The sequence below is a fragment of the Neophocaena asiaeorientalis genome, unplaced genomic scaffold (genome assembly GCF_003031525.2).
Source record: "Neophocaena asiaeorientalis asiaeorientalis breed wild unplaced genomic scaffold, Neophocaena_asiaeorientalis_V1.1 scaffold429, whole genome shotgun sequence".
NCBI classification, from domain to species: domain Eukaryota; kingdom Metazoa; phylum Chordata; class Mammalia; order Artiodactyla; family Phocoenidae; genus Neophocaena; species Neophocaena asiaeorientalis.
Window position 1 is genome coordinate 4,541,626 of NW_020173550.1, and position 10,915 is coordinate 4,552,540.

Consider the following 10,915-nt stretch of genomic DNA (forward strand, 5'->3'; position numbering starts at 1 on the left):
GCTTAATATTTGTTATACAAATTATGGAAATATTATAAATGTGCTTAATTAGTGTCTTACAGTAGATGCTCAATAAAATTATAGACTGACTTTTTAAAAATTTATTTGACTATGAAGTAGCCATAGATCCTTCATTTATTTTATTCATTCAGACATATTTACTGGGCACGTACTATGGTGCCAGTGTCTGTGTAGGGCACACTTGATGTAAGATGAGTGTACTTGAGAATTGCGTAGATTAAATTAAGTGTATCACTACAAAACTCAACTGTTTTCACGGTGATGTGATCAATGTGCACGAGTCCAAAGGCAGTGGCTGACTTTACTTGTAGAACACAGAGTGGCATCTTCTGACACCATTAAATGAGCGACATTTCAGCTTTGACTTTATGAACAACATTTTTCAACACACAGAAGATGAGAAAAGACCTTTTAAAAAGAAATATACCTACATAATACGCAAAGGTACAAGTGTATGGCATAGACAGGTAGCTGACAATTTCAGAGTGACTGGCGCTCCGAGTGAAATGGCAAAAAATTAAATTGAACAGGTAGAGTGAAGCCTGATTGGAGAGGCTTTATCACTCCAAGATGAAACCGTGAGAATGTAAACTAAAAACAGTAGCCATCTCATCAAGGTTTAAAAACACAAGAATATTTGAAAAAATATAACGCCGTAGAGAAAATCAGCAATTTTGAAGTTGAGCGGTTTCTGTGATATGCACCACCCCCTGACACTGCCATCCACAAGCATTACAGTATCATTCATATAATGAGATAGATAAATGAATTGGAAAGTAAAAATTCAGCATGTAAAAGCAGAATTTAATAATTTCATAGAGACCTCTATTTCAAGTCCATAGATTTAATTATACAGTTTCCCATTAAAAGACTAAATAAACATAAAAATGGCGAGGAGTAAATACCTGTGAAAATTTGGGTATGTGTACCAACCACAAACTAGAAAGTTCAAGGACGTTCAGTAAGATAGAGTATATGAGGCATTGGTTTGAAGAAAATACCGAATAATTTTCTACTCACTTCAGGTAAGGAAAATCAGCCAGAGGTACAAAGCAAACATACAACATCCCTTTCACAGAATGGCAGGAATTAAGCCAAGAAAATGATAGGGGAGCAGTTACTATGGAACACTTCGTGATTGTGCAAACACATCACGACCATGTACCACCACATTGAGTGCCTAATTCCTTCTAGAGAAATCTTAGTACAGAAGTGCGCCACTCACAATGGTACCAATTCTTGAACCAATTCCTATTGAGGGAATCTATGCATAGCAAACGCTAGTCTGTAGAGGTATCACAAGGACACTACTGACAGAATTTGTCATTTTCATATTTATTCTGAGATACTATTTTTTAGACTTGAGGAACTTTAAATGCCTAAAAACATTCTAGTTTCTCTTAGTAGTTATTCTTTCTGGGTAAATTTTAATTTGGCATGGGAAAAGAGGACAAACATATCCCATTACCCCTGGGTGCCCTTTTCCTTAGTTATACTATAGAACTTACAACATAGATAAGAAAAAAAATGAAAAGTAAAAGACGAGAAACAGTAAGAGAGAAAGATAGTAGACTGCAGAGAGAATGAGAGTAGAGGAGAGAAGAGAAGAAAGAGAGGAAATTAGTTAATTCTTTCATTCTCTACCAGAGAAGAATTGCTCAAAAACTGTCTCTGTAGTTATCTCTTTATTAAACATACAGAACAGCAAAATCAAAATAAAATACATCTCAGTATTTTCCTTTAGTTGAGCCTGAAATACTTGAAGTGAGGTCTACATGGGTTTTAAAACAATGTTTCTCAGTGTTTAATCATGTATATAGAAAACCCATTCTAGAAGCATAAGGAAAGAAGATAAATAACAGACATAAGACAATTCAGTAGTGAACAAAGGAGACCAGTCTAAGATATCAAAGATGATAGTCTCCTATGAAACAGATGCATTTTTAAAAAGAGGAAAATCCTTTAGAAATAAGTTAAATTTATATTTTATACTATTTAGAAGGATATTAAATCTATAAAAATGATATAATTTGAAATCAAGAAGCACTGCCTTCAAAGTGCAAAATGAATCGTGATTGCCTGTTTATATGCAATTTATGCAGTAAGCCATGGAATAGAAACTCCAGGAAAAAAAAAAAAAAGGAAATTGGAAGCTAAACTTCTTAACACAGAAAAATAAGATAAGGAAAAATTTTTAAATAAAAGAAAATGAATAAAAGCAAGAGAAACAGTGCTAAGAAACCTGATACAGTGTTAATAGGAATTCTAGATAAAGGAAACAGAATAGAGGTAAAAAAATGTAATTAAGGAAATAATACCCAACAATGTCCCTGAGCTTAGGAATGAATAAAGTAAAAACTCAGTACCAGGAAAAAATCATAAAAATAAATGAGCATTTAGACTTATCTTCATACCATGAAGTCAACAATAAAGAAAATGTTCTATGAGCACAAAAGAAGGCAAGTATTATTTTTCAATAGGAAAAATTATCAAGTTACCATCATATTTATCTCCAACAAAACATGCCGGAAGATAATGCAGCAAAATCCACAGTTTTGGGAAACAGAAATATGGTGACCCTAAAACCATATATATAACCAAGCTATTATTCAGAGTGTAAAGTAATAGAACAACACCCTCACAACCTTATGATTAAGACAATATACAGTAAAATTAGACAGCATTTATTTTCTGAAAAGAAGAATAGTCAAGTACTCCAGCCAACTGGAAAATGAATTTAAATTGAAGTGATATCTGCACTTTGGTATTCACTGCAACATTATTCACAATAGCCAATGGAAACAATTGAAATGTCCTTGGACAGGTGAATGGATAATGAAAATGTGATTATATATGTAAATATATATGTGACTTTATATATATATATATATATATATATATGAATATTATTTAGCCTTAAAAAATAGAAATCCTTTTTAACAACATGGATGAACTTGGATATTTCACTTATGCTAAGCAAAATAAGCCAGACACAGAAAGACAAATACTGTATGATCTCACTTATATGTGGAATCTAAAAAAAATTAAAGTCACAGAAGCAGGAAGGAGAATGATGGTTGCTGAGGATGAGGGGTAGGGAAAACAGAGAGACATTGGTTAAAGGATACAAACTCTCTGTTATAAAATGAATAACTTCTGGAGATCTAATGTAAAGCATGGTGACTATAGTTAATAATACTGTAATGTGTACCTGAAATTTTCTGAGAAGTAGATCTTAGGTGTTATCACAAAAAAAGTAACTATTTGAGGTGATGGGTGGGTTAATTAGGTTGTTTGTGGTCATCTCACAATGCATAAGAGTACCTAAAGTCATCACGATATACACTTTAAATATATACAATTTTTAATTGCTAAGTATACCTCAATAGAGTTGGAAAAACATTTCCAGATGTAAGCTTTTTTTCTAAAGAAACAGGTAAAACTAAAAATAACAGTTGACAAATAAATGAGCTAAGATAAGCCAGGCAATAACCACAAGCAACACAACAACAGTAATTTGGTCATAAAACCTACCCCCCAAGACGAGCATAATTTAAAACGAAAGTAGTAAGTATAAATAAGAAGATTAATTGATTTTGACAAAATGCCCAACCAGCAACTGTGAAATAAACGATCACAGATCCTTATCAAATGAGAAGAAAACCTGATAGAAGTAACAGAAGAAATCGCTGTAATTACAATGGTGGAATCTTTGATAGATTAACATTTGAAGAATTAATAAGGACATAGACATTATAATAATTAATGTCTGTATACAACAGTATTTGAATGTGCAGTACACATTTCAAATAACCATTGAATATTTATAGAGGATTTCTTCTTCCACAGAAGATTCTACATGTGGTTTTTCCCAACAGAACAAATGATGCAAATTCTAAGAGCAAGTAATTCTGATTCATCTTGGTGACTTCATTTCTAGGTGTGCAGCGATGGTGAATGTGTGACTACTGCACAGGCCTACAATTCAACCGACTGCTCCTCTCAGTGCAATGAAAATTCTGTAAGGTTTGACTCCCTTTAAAATTAGTGTCTTACCAGTCATTTATTTACACAAGACTTCATTCCTGAGCCCATGTATAAGTGCAGGTGTGCGCATGGGCGTGTATGTATGTATGTATGTATATATGTATGTATAGTGATTTTTAAATCAAATATGCATTTGGGATCCATTTTTTTCATGTATCATCAATAATATTGATCCAAAAGCCAAACCAAGTATTATACATAGATAATGCCAGTGTTGCAAGTATATGTCTTATCATTGGACTGGTAATCTAGAAACCCAGGAGCTTACATATGAATGAAGTTTAAACCTGAAGTTTAACATTGGATCTATCATAATTTCACTTACAGTTAAATTACACCAGTATCAACAATAGCCTAAAGCTTTTGAGAAAAACAATAAAAGCAATTTTTTTCACTCATTTAACACTGTTCAATACTAGCAGTACCTAGCTAGGTACTAGCAGTACCTAGCAGTTTGCATGTGTGGGTAACATCTTTCCTAAGCCAAATTAATCAGTAACACGTATACAGAGTTGTACTCTTTCAATTACTTTACATATATATTAAATTTTAAAAGCTTCATAACAACATTAAAAGATAAGTACTATTTCTATGCCCACTTTTAGAGTCACACTGATGGTATGTGCAAGGAAAAGCTGAGAATTCAATACAGAAAGAATGTGTGTTCTTAACCATTACACAATGCTCTTTGATAAACTAAACATTACGCCATCGCTTTTTTCCCACGTTAACATTATCTCACTGTTACTAAGCCTAGTTAGAGTCTCCTCTTTGGCTATGACATGTCCAGCTCTAGCCGGGCTGTTCATTTAATAAGATTTATGGCTTCTGGAAAAATAAGTCAAACTACCTGGCTCATCTGGTTTTGAATTTGTCAGGATCATTCTCTTGTTCCAAGGCCATCTTCAAAGACAGGTGCTCCTTGTATTCTGTTTGCTTATTTTTCCCAACATTGATTTTGGTAAGCAGTTTCGTTAATTAATCAATAAAAAGTTCATGAGTGCGTGGGTGTGTGTATTTTTGGGTGTGTGTGTTTGATGTAGAGCTGGCACTAAGCTAAATGAGCTTCAAGACACAACTTACCTCAGTCCTTTGATGAATTATGATTTACGGCTCTTCCAGGTGGATGATGGTGAACTTGAGTGCCAGTGTGAGGCAGTACAGGCATCTGCGGAATGGGAGGAAACCTTAAAGGTTACCAGTGAGCATCCTAGATTAATATAATATCTTTCATATATCAAAAGCCTCACCGGTGAGAATGCTTTTTGCTTATATTCTAAGTCTACTGCACATATGTTGTATTTCTGTATGGATTTGTATGGTCTTCTTGGTACATTGGATATTTAAATACCCAAGTTTGAATTTACTAAAATTTCTTTTTAGAATGAACATATCTCCTTCTAGTTAAATTTGGATGAGTTCTTCTAAGAACCCATAACACAATAAGGCCTTTTCTATAGTCAATGACTGATAATCCAACTTTTCCTGCTGACTGTGATTCCCTTAAACACAATGGAATCTTGGGTGGAGTGTTAATTGTTAATACAGATAATAATTTGTGCAATGTTTTGGTCTTTTACTTTATTTAAAAAAATAACCGGTGGAGGGAGAATTAAAGCCCTTTAAGGAAGGAATAAGCAGAATTGTAACAGCTCAGTTAAGTGTTAATATTCCATCATCCTAAAGTTGATGTCCTGGCTGAAGTTCATGTGTCTTAATGTTACAGATATCTCCATCCTGGTGGTTGGGCTCATCCTGGTTATTATTGGTGTTGTGGTTGTCATAGTATTAATTCGTTACAAAAAAATGTATGTAAGTTGAAGCAAGTTCAAAGGTATGTCTGTATTCTCTGTGTGTTGAAGGGGACCATGACTGAGACTATGTAAGCTTTATGGCCATAGAGATGGGAGAAAAGTATAAGCCTCTTACTGAAGGCCAAGTAGATTAGTAATAAGTCAAGCTTTTACACACTTTGCTCTCATTGAAATGTTTATCCCAGTGACTCCCAAACTCTGCTGCACACTGGAATCAAAAGGGATTTAGGACTGACATACATATACTACTATGTATAAAATAGATAACTAATGAGAACAGACTGTACAGCACAGGGAACTCTACTCAATGCTCTGTGGTGACCTAAATGGGAAGGAAATCCAAGGAAGAGGGGATATTTGTATACGCGTGGCTGATTCACCTTGCTACACAGCAGAAACTAACACAACACTGTAAAGCAACTATACTCCAATTTTTTTTTTAAAAGGAGATTTTTAAAAAATACTAAATTTGATTCCTCCATCAGACTTAATTGTTATAGAGTGTAACATGAGTATCAGTCTTTAAAAAATCTCCGAGATGATTTAATATTAACCACCGGCTTACCTCATACTTTAGCTGGTATCAACATTCAATTCCTTTCTTGACAGCCCACCGAGAGAAACCCTAGGAGTGGAGAATAAAGGATACTTTGGTGATGAGCAGCAGACAAGGACTGAGTCCATCTTACCTGATATTCACCCCCTACATGTAAGAAAATACCATTTGCACTAGTTAATCAATTTAAAAAGTAGTTGTATGTATGTGTGAAGTGGAACTATCCCTAAGCTAAGTGAGGTGGGAAACGCAGAATGGTCTAACCTGATTCCACACCAATAACCTTCCGTTGACAGGTAGGGAAGGAGAGGATGGCAGGACTCAAACATACCAAGACACTATTTCAGAGCAGAATATATTGGTTAAATAAAATACTAATTTGTGCATGACTGGAAAAATGTACAAGCATAAATCATATTCTGGGATATGAAACAAATCTTAATAAATTTAAAAGAATTGGGGTCATACAAAATATGTTCTCAAAATAAAATTCTATTAGAGATCAGTATCAGAAAATACTGGGAAAAATCTTTTTCTCGTAAAAAATTTAAAATGTACAAGACTAAACGATGGTGTTAAGAGATAAATATCTGGGGGTAAAAGTGTAATCACATGCAAGGAGGAGGTCATTATTTTAAGTTGGGAAAGTGGCTAATTTGGGGGGAGGAAGTGGGTGACAGTAATGATAGGAAACTTGAAATGGCAAAGTTTTATTCCTTAATCAGTGCAGTGATTGCAAGGATATTTACCTTAAATGGTTCATTAAGCCATGAATCTGTTTTGTGTGTGTTTTTTATCTGTATTGTATTTTCCCAAGAAATGACTAAAAATGAATAAGGGCAACAATGCCAATTATTAGTGGGGATATAGAGAGTAAAAACTCTCATAAAAGCTAATGAAACTTTAAATGGTACAACCAATAGGTAAAATTCATACTATACCCTAAACATGATCATACACATTCGCTGTAATCCAGCAATTCCTGTCATTATGAACACACCGAACAGAAATGTGTACATGTGTATATCGGAAAACATCAACAGTAATGTTCCAACAGCATTATTTGCAAGAAGTGAAAATAATACGTATGTCCAATAACGCTACAGAGAAGGAAAAACGAACAAACTACTGACATTTACAACATACTATTATATGTGATATCTTACTGTCACATATTCTTAGACAACACACCGAACCTAAAAGCAAACTGTATGATTCAACTTATATAAATTCAAACTGACAAAACTACTGTATGGTATTAGAAGTCAGGGTAGTCGTACCACAGGGAAGATTTTCAGAGGGAACAGTTAAAGTTTTATGTTTTGATCTGGGTGGGGTTCGGTTACCCATAGGTGCTCATTTTTTAAAATTCACCCACCTCATACTTTCTGTTTGTACATTTCTTTGTGTATCTTTTACATTAAAAGAAAAGTCTATTAAAATAACACCCATAGCAATATATGAAAACCTAATAAAAAAGCTGACAATCCTGTAAAAGTCCTTGCAAGCAGTGGCTTGTTCAGCACCTTTAACAACAGCTATGATTTCCAAAGCATTTGACTCGGTGGAAAAAAAAAAAAAAATGTGAGTGCTGCTTAGGAAGCTACAAAAGCATTCCTTTAAAAAAAGTTAACCAGTGAGGAAAGAATTTGAGATAAGATTATACCGATGAAACTGCCCACTAGGACCTAAGTCTTGAAGGAAGTATGAACTGATCCTTGTTAGATGCAAATGCCAATGAAAATATAATGTTGCTAGTATTTTAAAATAAGGATTTTTTTTTTTTTTTGGTTTTGCTCCATGGCTCCAGAGATTTTGAATGCTTTACCCCAACTCTCCATGTCCCAAAAGCCCTGTGCTTTTTACTGTACAATATTACAGAACAAGCTCCCACCCTACCCCCAGGAACACATATATGACATTATAGTAGAAAGGCTTTTACTGAACTTCTCTTACTTATGTCTGTATAGTTTACCCTTTCTCTGGTAATATGATGGTTGATCATTTTTATCCATTCATACATTTTATTATGCCAGTGGTGACCCAAATCAACGAGTCTACATTGTCCACGCAAATGAAAGGAAAATATTGTGTAATAATTTATTAAGCTTACACTGAGATTTTCTGATATGAGAACACAGGATGCTAATATCAGGTTTAAATAAGAAACTGAATGTAAATGCACTTAGCACCGTGTCTGGTATATATTTAGCACCTAATATGTGTTAAGTGTCTACTATGCCTCATGCACTGTCGCAGTAACTTTCCTAATTACATTTTCTTTAAATTAATGTGCAAAACAGTTGCACTCCCAGAGAAAGGATTCAGGTGAAGTTAGCCTGAGCATATGATCAATGATAGATAGTCACCAGAGGTTCAAACAGAGCCTGGGGCATATTTATATTGAATACAAAATCCTTAAGGGCTTTTTGGATTTTTAATTAAATGGGGGAACTTAGAAGAAGAGCTTATATTTGTTAAATATATGAATGAATTTAATTAACCATATAGCATAATATATTATAAATGTAGATTGTATAGGACAGTTTGGGTCCTTGAATCTCTTGTTTAGGTTTTTTGTATTATTTGTCATAAAATTATATGAATAATAATGATTTAGCTGACTCCTGTCTGATACATTAGTTACCCATCAAAGGCCAGTTCTCAGCAAAATTGTGGTTTGGAAAAGATCTGTGTTTGGTGTCCTTTCCCAGTTACATTAATGATATTTGGTTAGCTTTTCTGTCTGGTACCCTGTGCCTCTCCTAGGTCCTGTTTCCACTGAACCACGCTGCCTGGTTGTATTAATGTCCACGGGGGTTAAAAGAAAGCACTTCAAAAAGGGTAACTTCGGCAGGGCACATCTGCATTACAGATAGTAAGTTCTGGAAATCCTCAAAGACCTCCAAGGTCCAAAGGGATGTGCCTGGTTGTGGAATTTCAGGCATGCAGACAATTAGAGACTCTAAGATTTGGAAGTTAACAGACTGACCTTGAACTACTCATATCATAACATGTAAAGAAACTCCCACTCTTATATGTATGCTTGATTTACAGATAAGTTGTTAGACTCATCCATCACAAGAGAACAACGTAGGCAAGAATATGGTCTCTGTGTGTTTCAATATCTGTACATTTACTAGGACTGTATCCTGGAGACGACTAGCAAATGTATTTTGTAGGCTTGGAAAATAGTCATATTTGTTTGAGCCCTAACTGCAGGTTAAGAGTATCTCTTTTCGTCAGCCAAGAACTGCAGAGTCCTCGGAGAGACTCCAACCAGTTTCTTGAGTCCGCACTACATCACGCTGGTATGGTCCCTTGGCTCTTTTCTGTTGGTTGTGCTAGTCTGTGTACATTTCACTAATAATCTTGGTGCCACGTAACCACTCATTGGTCCCTTGAAAATTTCCAACAATATAACATGGCTCTCTGACTTGAGGCAGAAATAGGAACTTCCTACTTCTCAGCAGGGCTGGGATTAGGGTGATAAAGAGCACAGTGACTCTTGTAAGTACACAGTCAGATCCCGTCATTATTTAAAATACTGACTGTGCTCATCACGAATTCTTGGGAATTAATTCTGATTTTTTTTTAAACACCACATCAACGTATTATTGATTGTGATCACAGAGTTTGTTTGTACCCCTTAAATGCTGCTCCTGGGACAAATGCCTTGCTCACCTCGCCCTGGTCCCAGCCCTGGTTCTCAGGGGTCAAACCCAATGACAGCTTCCAGAGAGGCCTTGATCAGCAGAGGGCTTTCCGCTAACTGAGGAGATGTCTTCCCTGAATAAATATTGATGAGAAAGAAACAAATAAGCTAAATCAGCCCACACATGCACGAGAGACACGGAGCCAAAAAAGAGATATTACCAGGTTTCTAAGAGCACCTGTACCACTGGAATCTTTATCTAGACCTGTATCCTCAAGGTCACACAGAACACTTCCTATTCAGAACTGGACGCCAAAATCACCGAGATTCTCAACTACATCTTTGTAAACTCAGCAATTCTCATTACGCCTTGTTCAATGGCTAGAAGGGTGTGATCAAGGTCGTGTTCAGTCTGTGGCTCCACAGAATCGGCCTGTCACACAAAAGGGTCTCAGAACGTGCTGTATAGTCAGGGTGGCACGGAATGAGCATGTCTCCCCATGCCCTGCTCCACCAGCACAGTCCCTTTTTATAAATTGGTTTTACTGGGATTTCAACTGAGATTTTTTTGAATGAAAACTCTAGTACTTGAAAAATATCTGGCAATCTTCTTACCAAATATATTGTTGGAGAGAGTTACAATCAAGATAACAAGGAAACATGGCTTCTGATAAAACTTCACTTATCCTGAACTATCATTGCCTCACCCCACCCCCATCCGCTCCATTCCCTAGCGATTTACAGTCTTAGGTTTTTCATGGATCAAAAAGAGGTGGTCTGTGTGTATATGTGCTCATGTGTATGTGTGCCTGTGTGTGAAAT

The 10,915-nt window shown here is 35.4% G+C and overlaps 1 protein-coding gene across 1 annotated transcript in view; it reads left to right on the plus strand.

Moving 5' to 3' along the window:
- The window catches only part of ADAM7 (ADAM metallopeptidase domain 7), a 53,539-nt gene extending 43,051 nt beyond the window's left edge, over window positions 1-10,488 (plus strand). The window contains 6 exon segments of the mRNA XM_024747735.1: window positions 3,962-4,042; window positions 5,191-5,269; window positions 5,795-5,874; window positions 5,877-5,902; window positions 6,492-6,591; window positions 10,357-10,488. Of these exon segments, the coding sequence (XP_024603503.1) occupies window positions 3,962-4,042; window positions 5,191-5,269; window positions 5,795-5,874; window positions 5,877-5,902; window positions 6,492-6,591; window positions 10,357-10,488 (498 nt within the window).
- Window positions 10,489-10,915: the final 427 nt, after the last annotated feature.